This window comes from Ovis aries, chromosome 16 (genome assembly GCF_016772045.2).
Source record: "Ovis aries strain OAR_USU_Benz2616 breed Rambouillet chromosome 16, ARS-UI_Ramb_v3.0, whole genome shotgun sequence".
NCBI lineage: Eukaryota > Metazoa > Chordata > Mammalia > Artiodactyla > Bovidae > Ovis > Ovis aries.
In genome coordinates, this window is record NC_056069.1 from 15,270,639 (window position 1) to 15,294,282 (window position 23,644).

The 23,644-nt window shown below is 40.3% G+C and overlaps 1 protein-coding gene across 3 annotated transcripts in view; it reads right to left on the reverse strand.

The window, feature by feature from the left end:
• The window catches only part of RNF180 (ring finger protein 180), a 302,385-nt gene that overhangs the window by 59,732 nt on the left and 219,009 nt on the right, over window positions 1–23,644 (reverse strand). For all 3 annotated transcript variants that reach the window (XM_027980056.2, XM_042233755.1, XM_042233754.1), the window contains one exon: window positions 16,072–16,297. In XM_027980056.2, the coding sequence (XP_027835857.2) occupies window positions 16,072–16,297 (226 nt within the window). The remainder of the gene's footprint in view (window positions 1–16,071; window positions 16,298–23,644) is intronic.

Sequence of the window (23,644 nt, forward strand, 5' to 3'; positions counted from 1 at the left end):
ACATAGAACATACACCTACTGAGCAGCTCCTATGTCAGATAAAACACAGAAATGGAAGAAACAGTGATGACTGAGATACAGTCCTTGCCCTCAAGAAGACTGCAGTCTAAAAGATGGTAATAAACAGGTACACCATAAAAGGGGGAAAATATGTTATGGGTGAAGCAACAGAATAACTAGAGGGCAATCATGGCTCAGGAGTGAAAATGAAAGGGAAAAATCACTAGAAGCTTTTACTTTATAGTTTTATTTCACTCCATATGTGATGGACTGAGTATGTAGAATCTAACGCTGCTGATATGAAGAAGTCAAAAAAATGTAGACATAAATTCTCAACCCTTCAGAAACTTGTTCATGAGTTAAAGAGAAAATGAAAACATTCATTTGAAGTAAACAAATACCAATCAAAAAACAAACATGATGATATTCACTTTAAAAAAGAGTCTCTAGAACATGAGCCAAGGAAAGCAAGGCATAATCTGAATTGAACTATTTGATGGAGAAGTTCTTCCCAGGGAGGCCAGTGTAGAGCTAGTTACTACTAGCTGAGAAGTAAACTAGCTGAGAAGTCTTTCCATCAGTGGTGCCCTCTTACTTTCACCCCACAATTATTCCTGTACTATCTTCTCAGCTTCCATCCTTTCAAAGGCTTTGAGCTTCTTTCTAACCAGTTACATCAAAATTTCTCTATTTTTTCTAACTACTCTCTTGGATTTATTCTTATCTAAGCAATGGACAGGGAAAACATTCTGGAAGTTTACATTTAACAACAAAAGAAATAAGGCCAAATAAGGAAGGTTAAGTAATAAACCTGCAACTCTCCTTAACTCCTTTCCCCAGTCTACACCCAAGGGCCAGTAATTCAAGCACACAAGATAGGGGAAAAGTATTTTCATAGTCTATGTACTCATTGGGTATGCTGGAGGTTGTTATGGCCAGTGAATGTTTTAACTTTCACGTGTTTAATAGGTAAATCATTTCAGATTGGATATTCTCAGTGTTTTCTGCAGCAGTGCACATTTATTTTACCGAAGTCCACGTTGCCCACTGCCTGTGAACAGCCCCTTAGTAAAAGGTGGTCATGGCACTACTACTTGGTTAAAATGACTCATCAGTGTTATTCATAGTGATGAAGAGAATGCAAGAAGTTATCCAATGACTTATAACACATTTACTTACATAACAATTGTCTTCTTGGAGAGCTTATCCTTAAGCAGTGATAACTATAAATCAGGGTATTTTCTGAGAAATTAAAAATCCTATGAGATAAGCAGGATTGTATTAACAATTAACTGTTGGACTCACAACTTCCTAAATGCCTTTAAAAGTAAGACCAGTGTGGTGGGTAAATTATTTCTTGTGGGAGATAATATAAACCAAGAAGAGTTTGCAACCTCCAAATTCTTATTCCCTTCCTTTCTTTTCCTCCTCTCCCTCCACCTTCTCCTCCCCTTGGAGAGCTTGTACCCTTGCTCTAAAATGCTGATGCAAAAACCAGAGGATACCACTGCACTGGCCTCTCTTAAAATGAAAACTTACTTGGAAGTATAATTGCATTCAGTAAACCAGATCAAAAAGACATTCTTGTAAGAGTCATCCAGAAGTGCAGTTTTGAGAGCTGGTCACAAATCAGATTTGTCTTAGAGGGTAGATGACAGAGATAAAAGTAATAATGATAATTGTGACTTTTTTTATTTTCCAGCTTCAAGAACTTATTACATGATGTACTTATAACCTATATAACAAACCCAAATGGAAACCAAAGAAGGAAAGGTTTCAAAAATTATTTATAATACCTAAGAAAATTATGATCAGAGGACTTACTTTATTAAATGTACAAAATGAGATGGGAGATGTACTTACAATGTTCTCTTGAACATAAATACATGTGTCCATAATGTAGTCTTATGAAATGTTGGAAGATTCTACACTTTATCTGAAAGACCTTTGGAGAAGAGTGGATCCCAAAGCCCTTGTCCCTCCATCTGCTGGGCCAAATAAGAACTGGGTTCTAAGGCTTCCTAACACCTTTCATAAGCTGTTGAACTTCTCTTTGTACTTGCTTTCTGCCCCATCTCTGGCAAACACTTATTCTGCAATAGCTATGTGCCTGGCACTTTGCTGGTCTAGCTAGAAATACAGAAATTAATTAAATCTAATTCCTGTCTGCTGGGCACAGTACTAGATCAATGATTCCAAAACACCCGTCTGGAGCCTGGCTATGCATCAGAGTTGCTGAGGGGATTTGTTAAAAAGACAATTTCTAGGACCTTGCCCAGATATTACTGAAGCAAAATTGCTGTGGATGTGACCTAGTAGTCTGTAGTTTCTATAGGCTCCTTGGATAATTTTAATGCACAGTCAACCACTAGACAAAATGACCTTAAATCCTTTTCTATTCTAAAAGTACCTGAATTTATTTAAATAAGTTAAACCTTATTTCTTATAGTTTATCTGCTATAAACTGTACAAACCTTACCCAAGGATGTTGTTCTTTCTACAGAACTACATTGCTTCATTCTAGTGGTATTTTAACTTGGTAGGGCAGGATTTTGCAACAGATAACTATTCAATACTAACTTTCTCTGAATTATTTAGAAGAAGCACTAAGAAAAATCTGAAAGCAGACCAAGATGCAGGGCTCAAAGTAAAAGATGATAAAAACTACCTTTCTCTCCTCCTTTGTCAACTCTACCTATTAGGGAGCAGAGGCTTCTCACTACAATATATTATAAAGTACTGAATGAATAAATATTTCATATCATTCAATATGATGGAAAAGGACAAAACCCTGAATATCCTAGAAAGATTCTAAACTCTATTCAGATGGTACATTTAAATGTGGTGGCAGTACTAGTGGAAAAGAGCAGCATCTTTGCGTGATACTGCTCAACATTCAGAAAACAAAGATCATGGCATCTGGTCCCATCACTTCATGGGAAATAGATGGGGAAATAGGGGAAACAGGGGAAACAGTGTCAGACTTTATTTTTTGGGCTCCAAAATCACTGCAGATGGTGACTGCAGCCATGAAATTAAAAGATGCTTACTTCTTGGAAGGAAAGTTATGACCAACCTAGATAGCATATTCAAAAGCAGAGACATTACTTTGCCGACTAAGGTCCGTCTAGTCAAGGCTATGGTTTTTCCAGTAGTCACGTATGGATGTGAGAGTTGGACTGTGAAGAAGGCTGAACACTGAAGAATTGATGCTTTTGAACTGTGGTGTTGGAGAAGACTCTTGAGAGTCCCTTGGACTGCAAGGAGATCCAACCAGTCCATTCTGAAGGAGATCAACCCTGGGATTTCTTTGGAAGGAATGATGCTAAAGCTGAAACTCCAGTACTTTGGCCACCTCATGCGAAGACTTGACTCACTGGAAAAGACTCTGATGCTGGGAGGGATTGGGGGCAGGAGGAGAAGGGGACGACAGAGGATGAGATGGCTGGATGGCATCACTGACTCGATGGACGTGAATCTGAGTGAACTCCGGGAGTTGGTGATGGATAGGGAGGCCTGGTGTGCTGCGATTCATGGAGTCACAGAGTCGGACACGACTGAGCGACTGAACTGAACTGAACCATAGAAATAATAAGTAAGTGTTCAAAGTTATAGTCTTCTTGACTTGGCTGAGTGCAAGAGCCAAATGTTGGAAGAGCCAAATGTTGGAAGCAACAACCATGTCCTTCAGCAGGTGAACAGATAAACTGGTACCTTTAGACAATGGAACATTATTTAGCACTAAAGTGGTCCCATGGGCTGTAGCCCACCAGACTCCTCTGTCTGTGGAATTTTCTAGGTAACAGTACTGGAGTTGGTAGCCATTTTCTTCACCGGGGGATCTTCCCAACCCAGGGAACAAACCTGGGTCTCTTGCATTGCAGGCAGGTTCTTTACCATCTGAACCACCAGGAAGTCCCCCCAAAGAAATAAGCTATCAAGCCACAGGAGGACATGGGAGAATATTAAATGTATATTAGTAAGTTAAAGAAGCCAATCTGAAAAGGCTACAAACTGTATGATTCCAACTATATGACGTTCTGGAAAAGGCAAAACTATGGAGACAGTGAAAAGATCTGGGGTTGGGGGTGAAGGATGAATAAAGATGAATGAATGAGGAGCAGAGGATTCTTGGGGCAGTGAAAATATCCTCTTTGATACTCTAATGATAGATATGTGTCACTATACATTTGTCCAAATTCATGGAATGTACAACATCAAGAGTTAACCCTGATGTAAACTATGGACTTCAGATGATAATCATGTATCAACACAGGCTGACAGAACTTAACAGATGTTCCACTGTAGTACAGAGTATGGGTAATGGGGGATGTTTGTGAGGGGGCAGGAGGTGTATAAGAAATCCTTCATTCTTCTACTTAATTTTGCTGTGAATATGAAACTGCTCTAAAAAATAAAGTCTATTAAAAATATTTAGAAAACATTTTCTTTAAATAGTGCACAAAACTAAGTGCTGAGAACAATGCTGCATCATAATATCAGAAGTTTTTAATGTGAAAATCTCATTTTAAATAAAAATTTAAAATAATTTTTCAATAAAATTTTCAATTTACAAAAGCAAATTGTGAAATAGGCATAGTACATGCATGGATGTGAGAGTTGTCTGGGAAGAAAGCTGAGTGCTGAAGAATTGATGCTTTTGAACTGTGGTGTTGGCGAAGGCTCTTGAGAGTCCTTTGGACTGCAAGGAGATCCAACCAGTCCATTCCGAAGGAGATCAGTCCTGGGTGTTCACTGGAAGGACTGATGTTGAAGCTGAAAGTCTAGTACTTTGGCCACCTCATGCGAAGAGTTGACTCATTGGAAAAGAGCCTGATGCTGGGAGGGATTGGGGCAGGAGGAGAAGGGGACGACCGAGGATGAGATGGCTGAATGGCATCACCAACTCAATGGACATGAGTTTGGGTGAACTCCGGGAGTTGGTGATGGACAGGGAGGCCTGGCATGCTGCGATTCATGGGGTTGCAAAGAGTCGGACATGACTGAGCAACTGAACTGAACTGAACTGAGTAAATATATAACCCTAAGTTGTGAGGTAATGGCTCATTGGTAAACAGTCTGCCTGCCGATGCAGGAGATGTGAGTTTGATCCCTGGGTCTGGAAGATCCCCTGGAGAAGGAAATGGCAACCCACTTTAGTATTCTTGCTTGGAAAGTTCCATGGTCTGAGGGGTCTGGCAGGTTAATTCAGGCCTTTGGGTCCTGTTAAGGAGGGACTATAATAAGATTATTATTATAAATGCAAAAGAGCTATGACAAACCTAAAAGCATAATAAAAAGCAAAGAAATTATTTTGCTGACAAATATCCATATAGTAGAAGCTATGGTTTTCCAGTAGTCAAGTATGGATATGAGAGGTGGACAATAAAGAAGGTTGAGTGCAGAACTAATGCTTTTGAACTGTGGTGTTGGAGAAAACTCTTGAGAGTCCCTTGGACTACAAGGAGATCAAACCAGTGAATCATAAAGGAAATCAGTCCTGAATATTCACTGGAAGGATTGATGCTGAAGCTGAAGCTCCAAACTCTGGCCACCTGATGTGAAGAGCCAGCTAACTGGAAAAGACCCTGATGCTGAGAAAGATTGAGGGCAAGAGGAGAAGGGGACAACAGAGGATGAGATGGTTGGATGGCATCACTGACAATGGACATGAGCTTGAGCACACTCAGGGAGATAGTGAAGGACAGGGAAGCTTGGTGTGCTGCATTCCATGGGGTCGCAGAGTCAGACATGACTTAGTGACTGAACAACAATGACAAATTATAAATACAGAGCACAGTTATTTAGTATTATGAAAGCTTGATAGTTGACTTCACTTTACTCTGTATCAGTGAAAATCTATAAACTATCTTAAAATTGTCTTCAGAGTTTCAATGGCAATGCTTGATTTACACTTCTGCAAGAGGGGCAAAAAGTCTCACTTGCAAGGGACCCTGGCTCTCCTAGAGAGACTCATTTGTACCCATGTGAACACCCAGAAGTGTTTGTTTATAAGGGGAACAATGCCAGTTAGAGAAACCTGAGTTTGCTACTACAGCCTGCATTTAACAGAATCTGACTACCTGGACTCAAGAAATACCAGTAAGTCTCAGATTCAACTTTTCAGACCGGGCAGGTTCTCACCCTAGGGAGGTTGCACGGTCTTCTAGTAACTGAATGTCCTATGTGATTCACAGTCAGAGGAACGCTGAGTGTTGGGAAAGAGAAGCCAACCAGGAATATCTCATTTGGTACTGATGAATACTTATCTATGTATCCTCTGAATATAAAATTTAACCTGATATAATATCCTTTCCTAGTGAACAGTTTAGAGTTAAAATCTTAAGAAGCCCCATTCTCCAACTAAATATGTAGCCTTTTCTAAAATGAGCTTGAACGTCTGGAAGTTCATGGTTCACGTATTGCTGAACCATGGCTTGGAGAATTTTGGGCATTACTAGCATGTGAGATACAGTACTCTTGCCTGGAAAATCCCATGGATGGAGGAACATGGTAGGCTGCAGTCCACGGGGTCACTAAGAGTTGGATACAACTGAGCAACTTCACTTTCACTTTTCACTTTCATGCATTGGAGAAGGAAATGGCAACCCACTCCAGTGTTCTTGCCTGGAGAATCCCAGGGATGGGGGAACCTGGTGGGCTGTCGTCTATGGGGTCGCACAGAATTGGACACGACTGAAGCTGGATCATGGAAAAAGCAAGAGAGTTCCAGAAAAACATCTATTTCTGCTTTATTGACTATGCCAAAGCCTTTGACTGTGTGGATCACAATAAACTGTGGAAAATTCTGAAAGAGATGGGAATACCAGGCCACCTGACCTGCCTCTTGAGAAACCTGTATGCAGGTCAGGAAGCAACAGTTAGAACTGGACATGGAACAACAGACTGGTTCCAAACAGGAAAAGGAGGATGTCAAGGCCGTATATTGTCACCCTGCTTATTTAACTTATATGCAGAGTACATCATGAGAAATGCTGGACTGGAAGAAGCACAAGCTGGAATCAAGATTGCCAGGAGAAATATCAATAACCTCAGATATGCAGATGACACCACCCTTATGGCAGAAAGTGAAGAGGAACTAAAAAGCCTCTTGATGAAAGTGAAAGAGGAGAGTGAAAAAGTTGGCTTAAAGCTCAACATTCAGAAAATGAAGATCATGGCATCTGGTCCCATCACTTCATGGGAAATAGATGGGGAAACAGTGGAAACAGTGTCAGACTTTATTTTGGGGGGCTCCAAAATCACTGCAGATGGTGACTGCAGCCATGACATTAAAAGACGCTTACTCCTTGGAAGGAAAGTTATGACCAACCTAGATAGTATATTCAAAAGCAGAGACATTACTTTGCCGACTAAGGTCCGTCTAGTCAAGGCTATGGTTTTTCCAGTGGTCATGTGTGGATGTGAGAGTTGGACTGTGAAGAAGGTTGAGCACCGAAGAATTGATGCTTTTGAACTGTGGTGTTGGAGAAGACTCTTGAGAGTCCCTTGGACTGCAAGGAGATCCAACCAGTCCATTCTGAAGGAGATCAACCCTGGGATTTCTTTGGAAGGAATGATGCTAAAGCTGAAACTCCAATACTTTGGCCACCTCATGTGAAGAGTTGACTCACTGGAAAAGACTTTGATGCTGGGAGGGATTGGGGGCAGGAGAAGAAGGGGATGACAGAGGATGAGATGGCTGGATGGCATCACTGACTTGATGGACGCGAGTCTGAGTGAACTCTGGGAGTTGGTGATGGATAGGGAGGCCTGGTGTGCTGCGATTCATGGGGTCGCAAAGAATTGGACACAACTGAGCAACTGAACTGAACTGAACTGAAACGACTTAGCAGCAGCAGCAGCACCAGCAGCATGTGAGATGAGTGCAATTGTGCCGTAGTTTTTAGCATTCTTTGGCATTGCCTTTCTTTGGGATTGGAATGAAAACTGACCTTTTCCAGTCCTGTGGCCACTGATGAGTTTTTCAAATTTGCTGGCATATTGAGTGCAGTACTTTCACAGCATCATCTTTTAGGATTTGAAATAGTTCAACTGGAATTCCATCCCCTCCACTAGCTTTGTTCATAGTGATGCTTTCTAAGGCCCCACTTTGACTTCATATTCCAGGACGTCTGGCTCTAGGTGAGTGATCACACCATCATGATTATCTGGGTTGTGAAGGTCTTTTTTGTACAGTTCTTCTGGGTATACTTGCCACCTCTTCTTAATATCGTCTGCTTCTGTTAGGTCCATACCATTTCTGTCCTTTATCGAGCCCATCTTTGCATAAAATGTTCCCTTCGTATCTCTAATTTTCAAGAGATGGCGCTAGAGCGCCTGAGACCTCGTTGCAGCAGTTGGACTTCCTCTGACTTAGTGGCAGACATCCTATATCGTTTTAACAACACTGAGCTTCTACATGTGTGAGGATCAGTGGTAGACACTACAGTGACTGGAAACGACTTGCTGATCAAACCTGGGGCCCGGCAGTGAAAGCACCAAGTCCTAATCACTGAACCGCCAGGGAATTCCCCATACCTGTAAAAGAAGTGGTACTCCAGGCTGAAAGAAAATGATCCAAGATGGAAAGCCGGATATGTACAAAGGAATGAAAGTTCCAGAGTGGTGAGCAGTGGCTGTGCAGCACTGCAGTGGGGAGCGGCAGCTGCCCGGAGCCGGAGCTGCTGAGAGGAGATATCCCACGTCCAAGGTCAGGGAAACCCCAGTAAGATGCTGGGTGCTGAGAGAGGGCATCAGAGGGCAGACAGACTGAAACCACAATCACAGAAAACTAGTCAATCTGATCACATAGACCACAGCCTTGTCTAACTCCAAGAAACTATGAGCCATGTTGTGTAGGGCCACCCAAGACTGACAGGTCATGGTGGAGAGTTCTGACAAAATGTGGTCCACTGGAGAAGGGAATGGCAAACCACTTCAGTATTCTTGCCTTGCGAACCCCATGGACAGTATGAAATGGTAAAAAGATAGGACTGGAAGATGAACTCCCCAGGTTGGCAGGTGCCGAATATGCTACTGGCAAACAGTGGAGAAATAACTCCAGAAAGAATGAAGAGACAGAGCCAAAGTAAAAACAACACCCAGTTGTGGATGTGACTGGTGATGGAAGCAAAGTCTGATGCTGTAACGAGCAATACTGCATAGGAACCTGGAATGTTAGGTCCATGGATTAAGGCAAATTGGAAGTGAACGTTAACATTTTAGGAATCAGTGAGCTAAAATGAACTGGAATGGGTGAATTTAACTCAGATGACCATTTTATCTACTACTGCGGGCAGGAATCCCTTAGAAGAAGTGGAGTAGCCATCATAGTCAACAAAAGAGTCCAAAATGCAGTACTTGGATGCAGGTTCAAAAATGACAGAATGATCTCTGTTCATTTCAAAGGCAAACCATTCAATATCACGGTAATCTAAGTCTATGCCCCAACGAGTAATGCTGAAGAAGCTGAAGTTGAACTGTTCTATGAAGACTTACAAAACCTTTCAGAACTAACACCCCTAAAAGATGTCCTTTTCATTAGAGGGGGCTGGAATGCAAAAGTAGGAAGTCAAGAAACACCTGGAGTAACAGGCAGATTTGGCCTTGGAATGCGGAATGAAGCAGGGCAAAGACTAATAGAGTTTTGCCAAGAGAACTCACAAGTCATAGCAAACACTCTCTTCCAACAACACAAGAGAAGACTCTATACATGGACATCACCAGATGGTCAACACCGAAATCAGATTGATTATATTCTTTGCAGCCAAAGATGGAGAAGCTCTATACAGTCAGCAAAAACAAGACTGGGAGCTGACTGTGGCTCAGATCATGAACTCCTTATTGTCAAATTCAGACTGAAATTGAAGAAAGTGGAGAAAACCACTAGACCATTCAGATATGACCTAAATCAAATCCCTTACAATTATACAGTGGAAGTGAGAAATAGATTTAAGGGACTAGATCTGATAGAGTGCCTGATGAACTATGGATTGAGGTTCATGACACTGTACAGGAGACGAGGATCAAGACCATCCCCAAGAAAGAGAACTGCAAAGAAGCAAAATGGCTGTCTGAGGCAGCCTTACAAATAGCTGTGAAAAGAAGAGCAAAAAGCAAAGGAAATATATACCCATTTGAATGCAGAGTTCCAAAGAATAGCAAGGAGAGATAAGAAAGCCTTTCTCGGTGATCAGAGCTATAGTCCATGGGGTCGCAAAGAGTTTGACACAACTGAGCAACTAAGCACACAAGCATTGACACAGTATGATAAAGACAAAGTGCTAAGTACTTTTTAGTGTTGTGATGTATACTATTATTATTTTGCATTTAAAGCTACACTTCAATATTTAGAAAAAGACTTTTGAAAGCCTATGGATAGAGATATACTAGTGGATTCTTAAAAGGTTATCATAGCATACATCCTCAGCTTCGAAGAATTCATGATTATCTTCTGTATGAAAAGAAACAGGACTTTATCCTTCCTGCCCCACCATCATATTTAATGCTGTATATCTTGGTTTACTTATTTATTTTTAAAAGCTGCCAAATTAAAACATTCCCATGGTCTAATAAATCCAATGATGTAAAAGAGCATTAAAAATACAAAAACAAAAACAAAACACCAGTGAGATCTGTTCCACTCCTTCTAACTCCAGCTCCACTCACAACTTCGAGGGACTGTTTTAAATATTCCTGTTTGCTGTTTTTTTTTCTTTCCTGGTGTTAACATCCATAAGTGAAAGGCAGTGTTTTTCAAGATTTGGTTTACAAAGCACTAACTTCTCAAAGAGATGGGAATACCAGAACACCTGACCTGCTTCTGGAGAAACCTATATGCAGGTCAGGAAGCAACAGTTAGAACTGGACCTGGAACAACAGACTGGTTCCAAAGAGGAAAAGGAGTACGTCAAGGCTGTATATTGTCACCCTGCTATTTAACTTATATGTAGAGTACATCATGAGAAACCCTGGGCTGGAAGAAGCACAAGCTGGAATCAAGATTGCCAGGAGAAATATCAATAACCTCAGACATGCAGGTGACAGCACCCTTATGGCAGAAAGTGAAGAGCAACTAAAAAGCCTCTTGATAAAAGTGAAAGAGGAGAGTGGAAAAGTTGGCCTAAAACTCAACACTCAGAAAACGAAGAACATGGCATCTGGTCCCATCACTTCATGTGAAATAGATGGGGAAACAGTAGAAACAGTGTCAGACTTTATTTTGGGGGGCTCCAAAATCACTGCAGATGGTGATTGCAGCCATGACATTAAAAGACGCTTACTCCTTCGAAGGAGAGTTATGACCAATCTAGAAAGCATATTGAAAAGCAGAGATATTACTTTGCCAACAAAGGTCTGTATAGTCAAGTCTATGGTTTTTCCAAGGGTCATGCATGGCTGTGAGAGAGGGACTGTGAAGAAAGCTGAGCACCAAAGAATTGATGCTTTTGAACTATGGTGTTGGATAAGACTCTTGAGAGTCCCTTGGACTGCAAGGAGATCCAACCAGTCCATCCTAGAGACCAGTCCTAGGTGTTCATTGGAAGGACTTATGCTGAAGGTGAAACTCCAATACTTTGGCCACCTCATGTGAAGAGTTGACTCATTGGAAAAGACCCTGATGCTGAGAGGGACTGGGAGCAGGAGGAAAATGGGACGACAGAGGATGAGATGGCTGGATGGCATCACCGACTCGATGGAGATGAGTTTGAGTGAACTCTAGGAGTTGGTGATGGACAGGGTGGCCTGGCGTGCTGTGATTCATGGGGTTGCAAAGAGTCAGACACAACTGAGCGACTGAACTGATTTGAACTGTGAGCCGTATGTTAAAGGATTTAGGGTGAAATTTAATAATAACTTTCATAGTTATTATTTTAATGCATATAATAAACAAGAACATAAAATATACACATTCACAAATACATTGTTAAAGATGAGGCTGAAATAAGTATATTTTAAAACTATGTTGATATGAAGAAAACCCTTAAGTAAAAAAATAATTCAGGTGGTATGTGATATAGTGAAAATTGAAAAGGTGGTAGGGAAATGACAGAAACCTGAGAAACAATGCTCTCATCATTATGCTTAATTTTCTATTTCTTTTTTTATAATAAAATATTTATTTCCATATATTAAAGCTCAAGAGTGACTACACTAAAAGGGATTATGAAATAGATATGCCTACTAATAAAGAATGAATTTGTATACATAGACAATGGAATATTATTACTTAGCCATAAAAAGAATGAAATAATGCCATTTGTAGCAACATGGATGCAACTAGAGATTATCATACTAAGCGAATTCAGAAAGAGAAAGACAGATACCATATAATACCACCTACGTGTGCAATCTAAAATATGGTACAAATAAACCTATCTGCAAACAGAAACAGCCTCACAAGCATCGAGAACAGACTTGAAGTTGCCAAGAGGGAGAGCAGTACGGGAGGGGAGGACTGGGAGTTTAGGATTAGCAGATATAAACTATTATATTTTATAGGATGGATAAACAACAAGGTCCTACTGTACAGCACAGGGAACTATATTCAATATACTGTGATAAACCATAATGGAAAAGAATATAAAAATAAAGATCGTCTATATGTACATAACTGAGTCACTTTGCTGTACAGCAGAGATCGGCACAATATTGTAAATCTTCTTTTTATACTTCAATAAAAAAAAGAATGAGTTTTGATTTCAGAGGCAATGACTATATTGTACAAGATGAACGTAAAAATGAAAAAGTTGAGGCATAGTAAATGCAAGAATAAAATTACTATTAGCATATGAATTAACAGTCCAGACTGTTTGATACAGAATAAGAGAAAGTATGAAATACCCTTAATGGGAACAGAGACAACAGACCAAGACCAATTACAGGCTATTACGGCAGATAAAAAGAGGAAGTGTGATCGTTTGGATGAGCTATATGTCCTGAAAAAAGCCCAGCAGGACATCTAAAATTCAGACAGAATCCAGGACAATTTTTCACTGTGTGGTACTGGCCCAAACACTGCCTGGTACCTGTTATCCCTACTCTGTTGACTAGATACCAGTAGCATCCTCCTATTATTGTGGGAGCCAGAATATTCCTGGTGAAAAAATCATAAGCCTGCTTCATACTTAAAATTCTAGAGTAGCTTAAATTTCGTTTATTTACTTATGGACTCCTTCCCTGCTGGCTCAGAGGGTAAATAAAGCGTCTGCCTGAATTACAGGAGACCTGGGTTTGATCCCTGGGTCGGGAAGATCCCCTGGAGAAGGAAATGGCACCCCATTCTAGTACGCTTGTCTGGAAAATCCCATGGACGGAGAAGCCTGGTAGGCTACAGTCCCTGGGGTCGCAAAGAGTCAGACACGACTGAGTGACTTCACTTTCACTTTCTTTCTTTCATACACAAGGTGAAGACACAGCCATTTTATTTTCCCATTTCCAATGGACTTCACCAGCACTACTGCTTATTAGCACCTAGTTTCACCATGTAAAGGCAGAAGAGTAGGGGGATGGGGGCAGTGGTCTAAAAGGAGAGAGAGGCTGAATGGAGGAAAATAATGGAAGCAGGATAGAAATTCTCCTTGTTGAGGTTCGGGTGCATTTGAATCGGGTGAGAGCAGCAAGTGACTTCACGGTTGAGGGTTCAGCTGTACTGACCCTGTGGCTCTCTATGTAGTACTTGAGACATCTGCATCTTCCATATGGCCATGGGCTGGATTCCTGAAGTCTATAGTAGGGCTCATACAGGGGTCCCCCAAAGTCAATCTGCAGTAGGGGCAATGCCATGCTTGGTGTGAAGGCTTCAGTCATACAACTGATTCAAGAAAATATGATGCCTTCCCTGAAAACAAAACCATGATCTCATTGGCTAAGGGATTCTTCCCCACGCTCTTGGAAGACCCTCACTCCATTTAACATTTGTAAGCCATAGCCTTTCCCCTTCCTTGGCCTCCTGATGAAGGTGGCTGGCAGATCCTGTCAAGCAGCATGTTTGACATCCCTGAACAGATCTGCTATTGGGGTACTGATGTGGGAGCTCCTTGTCTGGAATAATGAGGCTGTCAGTCAAGAAATGGAAAGGTTCCCCCTAGCCAAAGGTCTTCTTCCTTGGCCCTACCCATCCTGGAGTCTTCTCCATCTTCATAGACAAAAGAACTCTTAGTTAATTTGGGACACAAGAATTTTTTCCCCATCTCACAAGCAGGCTTAGAATCTTCTATGTGCAAAGCTGATTCTGCTATTTTCCAAACTGACTTTACCGTTTTATACTCCTATCAGTAATATACGAGTTTCAATTTTTCCATATCCTTGCCAACACTTATTATCATCTATCTTTTTAACTACAGCCATCCTAGTGAGTGTGAGGTGGTATCTCATTGTTCGATTACTGAGCTAGTATGACAGGTTTGCAAGCATTCATGTAGTTGGTTGGGTATACCAAACTTATTTTTATAAACTGATTCTTCTTTGCAGATGGGTCCTTGGATTTTCTTTAGGGGAAGAAAAATGTGCTACGTGTCTTCTTCAGTTTTACTATGAATAAAGTACATACTTTGATCTTATTTGGCCTATGGTTGAGGTGAAATGTGGATACAGAAATTTCCTTCTCAAAAGTTTAGCACACAGTAGCACACTCAATAGATATCAGCTCTGCTTTCAGTTCAGTTGTCACTCAGTTGTGTCCGAGTCCTTGTAACCCCATGGACTGCAGCACGCCAGGCCTCCCTGTCCACCACCATCTCCTGGAGTTTACCCAAACTCATGTCCATTGAGTTGGTGATGCCATCCAACTATCTCATCCTCTGTCTTCCCCTTCTCCTCCTGCCCTCAATCTTTCCCAGCATCAGGGTCTTTTCAAATGAGTCAGCTCTTCACATCAGGTGGCCAAAGTTTTGGAGTTTCAGCTTCAACATCAGTCCTTCCAATGAACACCCAGGACTGATCTCCTTTAGGATGGACTGGCTGGATCTCCTTGCAGTCCAAGGGACTCTCAAGAGTCTTCTCCAACACCACAGTTCAAAAGCATCAATTCTTTGGGGCTCAGCTTTCTTTACAGTCCAACAGCTCCGATTACTTCTATCATTTTTCCTTTTCTCCTTAGCAGGTTTCCATGTTCCACATTCATTAGTTTTCCCTGTTTCTATTTATATCAAAATACTGTATTATATCTCATCTTTACATGGTAATTATGTAAACAAATCCTTGTTCCAATTTTACTGTCTTCAAGAATAAAGACCTTAAAAACAACAAGAAGGTTTAGAAGATTTGGAGTTTGAGGGAAAGGCATAGTAGTTATCCTCAGACATTTATAGATTTATTCTTTGAGACTCCAGAGGAAAAAACAAAGGTCAAAAGATGAGAAGAAATAGAAGTTAGACTTGAGGCATAAATAATCAATAGGGCTGCTCCAAATTTTAATGGAATGTCCTCGACACTGGAGATGTACAGCTAATGACTGAAAAACTAGTTAGGATGCTTTAGAAAAGATCTCAGCATTAAATAGAGGAGTAGAGATGAGGAACTGGTTTCATCTCTGATTCTACGATTTTAACAAAGTTCTAATGAGTTGGCAAGCACTCTTCTATAAACTGGAGAGTAACAAATTATGCTATATATGATTTTCATTTTTTTTATTTTTTTAATTTTAAAATCTTTAATTCTTACATGCGTTCCCAAACATGAACCCCACTCCCACCTCCCTCCCCCCTCCCCATAACATCTCTCTGGGTCATCCCCATGCACCAGCCCCAAGCATGCTGTATCCTGCGTCAGACATAGACTGGCGATTCAATTCTTACATGATGGTATACATGTTAGAATGCCATTCTCCCAAATCATCCCACTCTCTCCCTCTCCCTCTGAGTCCAAAAGTCCGTTATACACATCTGTGTCTTTTTTCCTGTCTTGCATACAGGGTCGTCATTGCCATCTTTCTAAATTCCATGTATATGTGTTAGTATACTGTTTTTCAATAACTTTCTCATAATAATTCATAAAGTACCTTTAGAACTGGAACAAAGAGGTAGTCAAAATAATTAGGCAATCATGTTAATGAAAGACAATAATTACCTGTCTGAAAAAAGACTCTGGAAATAATTGTCCGACACAACGGGCAGGGAGTGCTTGCAGGATTGTCTTTGGCAAGGGTCCGTAAGCAGGGCTCACAGAAGATGTGGTGGCAAGGGTAACACATGTAGGGGTTGAAATAAACATCCAGACACACTGCACAGATGTAGCTCTCCTTTTCTTCTGCATATTCATTGTCATCATCTGTACTCATCTCATTATCCAAAGTCTGCAAAATATAAGCAAAACAATTTATCTTAGTTCAGTATGAGATTGGTTTCCTTGAGAAATTGAGAAACTGATTTCATATTTTGTTAAAGTGAATGAAAATATTTATGAGAAGCAGGTATATCTGTTTTTGTGCATAATCAGTGACAGAAATGCTACCTTGCAAAGTGAGAAGAAACTAGAAATGCACATTGAAAACCCAGAAGTCTTAATTATTCATTTTAGCATTTTTATATAATGCTAAATGTTAAAGTATAGTACCAGAAAATATTAAGTAAACCTTTATCTCTATTTAACCAGAACTAGTTAAGTATTAGGTCCCACTCCCACCACAGCAAAAAAGCTACTGTCACAAGATTACCAGCCTTACATGGGCATTTGCACATGAATAGACCTGAGGGCTTCTGTTAGGTCCATACCATTTCTGTCCTTTATTGTGCCCACTGTTGCATGAAATGGTCCCTTGGTATCTCTAATTTTCTTGAAGAGATCTCTAGTCTTTCCCATTCTATTGTTTTCTTCTATTTCTTTGCACTGATCACTTAGGAAGGCTTTCTTATTTCTCCTTGCTACTCTTTGAAACTCTGCGTTCAAATGGGTATATCTTTCCTTTTCTCCTTTGTCTGAAGCTGAAACTCCAACACTTTGGCCACCTGATGTGAAGAACTGACTCATCTGAGAAGACCCTGATGCTGGGAAAGATTGAAGGCAAGAGGAAAGGAGGATGACAGAGGATGAGATGGCTGGATGGCATCACCGACTCGATGAACATGAGTTTGAGTAAGCTCCGGGAGCTGGTGATGGACAAGGAAGCCTGGTGTGCTGCAGTCCATGGGGTCACAAAGAGCTGGACAGACTGAATGACTGAACTGAACTGAGACCTGAGGGCAAGAGGAAGTCAAACTTCAGCTTCACACTACACAGGCAGCATTCTTTATTCCACATTTTGCACCTTCCTGGACCTCAGAGACAATAAAAGGCCAAAGCCCAAGGTATGTCAGGCAAGAGATATTGCAAAGAAACTTGTAGTAATTCTGGGATCAGCCTTGCAGCTGGAAAATACTCATCTGCTCCTCTCTCCCAAATGGAATAGCTAGGAAAGAGGCACTCCGGTTAGCAGCACAGTCTGGTGGCACAATTCCTGTTACTTAACATCACAATGTCCTCATCTGTGAAGGTGCTATGTGAGGGTAGCTCAGATGGTACAGCATCTGTCCACAATGCGGGAGATTCGGGTTCCATCCCTGGGTCGGGAAGATCCACTGGAGAAGGAAATGGCAATCCACTCCAGTACTATTGCCTGGAAAATCCCTTGGACAGAGGAGCCTGGTAGGCTACAGTCTATGGGGTCGCAAAGAGTCAGACACGACTGAGCGACTTCAATCAAATCAATCCACATAAAGCATTGAGCAAAACACAGCCTGGCATACAACAAATATTCAATAAATATTATCTATAGCCATCTTTCCCTCCTAACCTTTCTCACAGGCCCAAGGTTAGAGCCTTGGGAAATATTCCTTAAACAAGGCCTGGCCTCAGTCCACTGAGGCAAATGGTGTAGATGCTTTTCTCCTCACTTTGATGAAAGTGAAAAATGGAGATCAACGATTATTATTTGAGTAGCCTTTGGGCTTTCTAAATATTTTTAGGTTACATGAAATGTAGAAGTTACAGAAAAGAGGCAAACAGAGCCTTGAAAATACAGAAAAGCCTTTCAACTGGATAAACTGTTACTTGATTTATCCAGATGGCCTTACTTCCTCTCTGTCAGCCTCTTTCTGCCACCTGTAGGTAATTTCTCTCTTTATGAAGGACATATTCAAGCTGTTAGCTCATTTTTTAAATTGGCTTTCTGATTTTTCTTATATACTTGTAAGCATTTTTACTTAATCTGGTTACTTGTTGTTATTGGTTAGATGTGTTGCAAATATTTTTTCCTTTCTTCTGGTTTGCCTTTTCACACTTCTCATGGTGTCTTTTGATGAAATGAAGTTCTTAATTTTAAAGACTATTTTTCCTTTATGGTTAGTAATTTTTGTGTCTTATTTAAGAACATTTACCTTTTCCCAAGCTCATTAACAGAGTATTATTTTGCATTTAATAATATTTAATCATCTACCTGAAATTGATTTTCAGTATAGTGTATATTAGGGGTAAATTTCACTGTAATTTTCATGTACTTATTAATTGGTATAACCCATTTATTTCAATGACCTTACTCTTCCTCCACTGTTCTAAAGTGCCGCATTGTTATTAAGAGGCCAAATATGTTGACTTCTATTTTGTTCCATTATGTTATTGTCTATTCCTAGACACTTACTCCTTGGAAGGAAAGTTATGACCAATCTAGATAGCATATTAAAAAGCAGAGACATTACTTTGCTGACTAAGGTCCGTCTAGTCAAGGCTATGGTTTTTCCAGTGGTCATGTATGGCTGTGAGAATTGGACTGTGAAGAAAGCTGAGAGCCAAAGAATTGATGCTTTTGAACTGTGGTGTTGGAGAAGACTCTTGAGAGTGTCTTGGACTGCAAGGAGATCCAACCAGTCCATTCTAAAGGAGATCGGTCCTGGGTGTTCTTTGGAAGGAATGATGCTGAAGCTGAAACTCCAGTACTATGGCCACCTCATGAGAAGAGTTGACTCATTGGAGAAGACCCTGATGCTGGGAGGGATTGAGGGCAGGAGGAGAAGGGGACGACAGAGGATGAGATGGCTGGATGGCATCACTGACTCGATGGACGTGAGTTTGAGTGAACTCTGGGAGTTGGTGATGGACAGGGAGGCCTGGTGTGCTACAATTCATGGGGCTGCAAAGAGTCGGACATGACTGAGCGACTGAACTGAACTGAAATGAACTGATGCCATAATCATACCATGTAGCTCAGCTGGTAAAGAATCTGCCTGCAATGTGGGAGACCTGGGTTCGATCCCTGGGTTGTTAAGATCCCCTGAAGAAGGGAATGGCTACCCACTCCAGTATTCTGGCCTAGCGAATCCCATTTGTCTGTATAGTCCATGGGGTCACAAAGAGTTGGACACAACTGAGCAACTTTCACTTATTGTGGCCTTACAGTAAGCCTCAATATCTGGTAAAGGAAATCCTTTCATCTTAAAGTCCTTTCTGCCAAACCTAGGATGCTTTCCTAACTTACCTTCATTACTCTTTCAGCAGCATTTCATAAGTAGACCAGGACCTCTTTTTTGCCACCTACTTGATGCTGCCTTCTTACATTTGGAATAAAATGAGACTCCTTACAATGCTCTATAGAACTCTGCAGGATCCAGTTCCAGCCTTCATTTTTATCCTCCATATTGAGCTACATTCCAATTCACTGATCTTCTGGCTCAACAAACACACTGAACACTTTCTCACCATAAGGCCTTAAGACATGATGCTCTGTTTCTCTTAAAAAGTGCTTGCTCCATTTGGATGATTACAAAATAAGATAAAATTCTCCTATCTCTCCATATACACCTATATGCAATTCATCGAGACGCAGAGATCAGTTTTCTACACTCTGAATTTGGGCTCTGCCATGTGACTTCTTTGGTCAATGGAATGTAAGCAAATGTGATGCAAATAAAGGCTTAAAAAAAGCTTGTGCACTGGAATAGTCTGCTCCTGCTGATCTTGGGAACTCACAAGACCCAAGATGTGAACAAGCCTAGGCTAGCCTGCTGAATAGTAAGTGACATATGGTCCAGCTGCCTCCATTGTGACTGCTGACAACAAGCCAACCATTGGACATGTGTGGGTACAGCCAATAATTGTCACCTAATTGCAAATGTACTGGTGAGCCCAGATGATATCATGTGGATCAGAGACAAATCATTATAGCTGAGCACCAGCCCCAACTGCCAACTCAGAAAGTTGTGAGTGAATATAGGTTGTTGTTTTAAACAACTAAATTTGTTTTGTTACATAACAAAAATTAGTTGACACATTCTTGTCTACACATGGCTCAACTTACCTAATTTTAAAAATCTTAAATATCAACTTCCCCAAAGGATTTCACTGTTATTCTATCTAAAGTTGTTCTCTGTCACTACCACTTAGCTGCTTCCTCATAATTTTTATTTGCTTATTTTTCTATTAACATTTACTTTTTAAATTAAAAAGTAACTTTAATTTAAAATTAAAATTAAAAATAAATTTCTATTAAAATTTATTTTAAAATTTAAAATCTTCTCAACCCAGGGATCAAACTGAGGTCTCTTGCATTGCAGGCAGATTCTTTACCATGTGAGCCACCAGGGAAGCCTGAGAATACTGGAATGGGTAATCTATCCCTTCTCTAAGGGAGTTTTCCAACTCAGGAATCAAACCAGGGTCTCCTGCATTGCAGGAAGATTCTTTACCAGCTGAGAAATATAAATCCCTCATTAAGAATCCAAACAGACTGCACACATAGATGGATGATACTTAGCTGAGAGCAGTTCATGTAAAGAGACAGAGATTTTAACTGACTGGAAGCTCAACATATGATGCAGCTACTTAAAGTGGGTTGATGTTCCTACCACTTTATATGATCACACCATATTTGCAGCTACTTTGAGGGCCCCAGACAAACTGTAGTTATCCACAGAAATACCAAGGCCAAGGCAGCATGACTTCTGAAACTTTCTCATACAAAGTGCTTTAGGATATTCACTCAGAAAAATATCAACAGGAGACCAGATATTCAAGTATTTGTGAAAAAGAGATCATAATTTTTCTCTGTGTAGTTCCTATGATTAGATCTAAAAAGGAATGAAAGTTATGTGAATGCCGACTAAAATAGAAAATAAAAGAAATATCTATTCATCAACCAAAGTGATATAACACCAGCATAAGATGTTTGAATTTAAACAGTATGTTTGCCACAGAGCTAAACATTCACCTGATGTTTCCTACCAAATTGTTTGGGACTTAGAATTAAGGTGACCAAAGCTGTACATATTAACTAATCTCTTCAGCACTAAACCCTTACAAGGTAGATACTATTGTTATCATCATTTTCCATATCAAAGGAAAGTGAAATATAGACAGCTCACTTATTGAAACTATGAGTGGAATTTCAACCCAGTCAATATGGATTTGAAGCAACACTCTCTATCACCACATTCTTAAGTGAGTTACTATACTTTGAATATTCCCAGCAAATAATAAAAGTTAACTGATGATGATAATGTATGTAAAGAGGAAATGAAATTTAGATAGGATTTATAGGGAAGTTAGAAATATCAAGATATCATCATCATAATCAACAAATGAATACAATAGGTGTTCAATTGTCCAACTGCTTTTGGCCCCATAGAAATTATCCTACAAAGTCAACCAAAAATATTCCGTCTCTCATGTTCCTCGCCAGGGGCTTCAAGTCAAAGATAATGAGATAATAAATAGATAAATAATACAAACAACCTTTAAAAATTCTGCAAAAAATTAGTAGGTCAAAACTTTTTGTTAATAATAAAGACAGCAGCAGTGACATTTAGTTTATTTACAATTATTGTGATTCTTTTATATTCGGTTTTATTTCTTGCCTTTTTTTTTTTCCCAAGAAGTAATAGTAGGGCAGTAGTAAAGAGCCAATCTTGCTGGACTCTGCCACTACTGACTGTGTAGTAGTAATCTTATACAAGTTACTTTATTCCCTGGGGTCTCACTTCCCTCATTTGTAAGGTACTTAGCTCACAGAGCTTTGAAAGCATTAAGAGAATTAATATATACAAAGCATTCAGAACAGTACCTGGAATATAAAAAGTGCTATCCAAGTATTTGCTGTTATTAAATCCTGTCTCCTTTTTTCTAATAATTAATCTTAACTTTTAACAAAAACAGTTGAAGTTTAACGTTAATAATCTCCCTTTTCCGAATGAGACCTATGAATTGAACGTATTTTACTCCCCACTCAAAAACACAAATATAGCTCATATCTTATTGAGATTATATTAATTTTATGTCTAAAATGTTAATTGCTTAAACATACTATGCCTCTACTTTGTCAGTACATTCTTTAAATCAATTACTCTATATTTAACTATGCCTTCAGTTCAGTTCAGTTCAGTTCAGCTGCTCAGTCGTGTCCAACTCTTTGCGACCCTATGAATCGCCACACGCCAGGCCTCCCTGTCCATCATCAACTCCCAGAGTTCACTCAGACTCATGTCCATCGAGTCAGTGATGCCATCCAGCCATCTCATCCTCTGTCGTCCCCTTCTCCTCCTGCCCCCAATCCCTCCCAGCATCAAAGTCTTTTCCAATGAGTCAACTCTTTGTATGAGGTGACCAAAGTACTGGAGTTTCAGCTTTAGCATCATTCCTTCCAAAAGAAATCCCAGGGTTGATCTCCTTCAGAATGGACTGGTTGTATCTCCTTGCAGTCCAAGAGACTCTTAAGAGTCTTCTCCAACACCACAGTTCAAAAACATCAATTCTTCGGCACTCAGCCTTCTTCACAGTCCAATTCTCACATCTATACATGACTACTGGAAAAACCATAGCCTTGACTAGATGGACCTTAGTTGGCAAAGTAATGTATTCTTCAGCTTATTTAACACTGCTTTCTTGTATCCCTTATTGTCCTCTCTCTTGAACTACATTTTTTGTTTTATTGTAATCTGTCCTTGATTTTTTTTTTCAGGAAATGTATGTGAATGGTAAACTGTATGTTCTGTAAAGTTTGAAGTTTCCTCTGTATTCACATTTGAATTTTATTTAAGTATAGTCCTCGATAACAAAATGTTTTCACTCAAAACTTTCAAGATAGAGAGAGGAGACCAAAAGCAGAGTAGGAAGACCTCACGCTCTACTTCTCCCATGGGCACACCACCAAAATTACAATTATTTATGGAACAACTATTGATGAGGATGACCTGAAAACCAACAGAAAATATTTTCTAAGGATTAAGAAAAAAGGAATCACAATGAGATGGGCAGGAGTGGCAGAGACGCAATATAATCACGACCCACATCCTGGGGTAGGTGACCCATAGAGGGAAGAATAATTGCAGAGGTTCTTCCCAAGGTTCAAGGGATCCCACCCTCACCTAGAGCTCCCCAGTTCTGGGTCCTGCATGGTGAAAGAAGCCTCCAGAATGTCTGGCTTTGAAAGCCAGTGGGATTTATATATAGGATAGCTATAGGGTAGTAAGAAACAGAGATTATGCTCTTAAAGGGTGCACACAAATTCTCACTGGCTCTGAGACACTGTGCAGAGTAAGTAGTTTGAAAGGAGACCAGGTCAGACACATTTGCTGATCTTGGAGAGCCTCTCAAAGAGATGGAGGCATCTAAGACTCTCCCTGGGAACACAGACACTGACAGAAACCTTTTGGGGGAGCTCCTTCATGCTGGCAAGTAA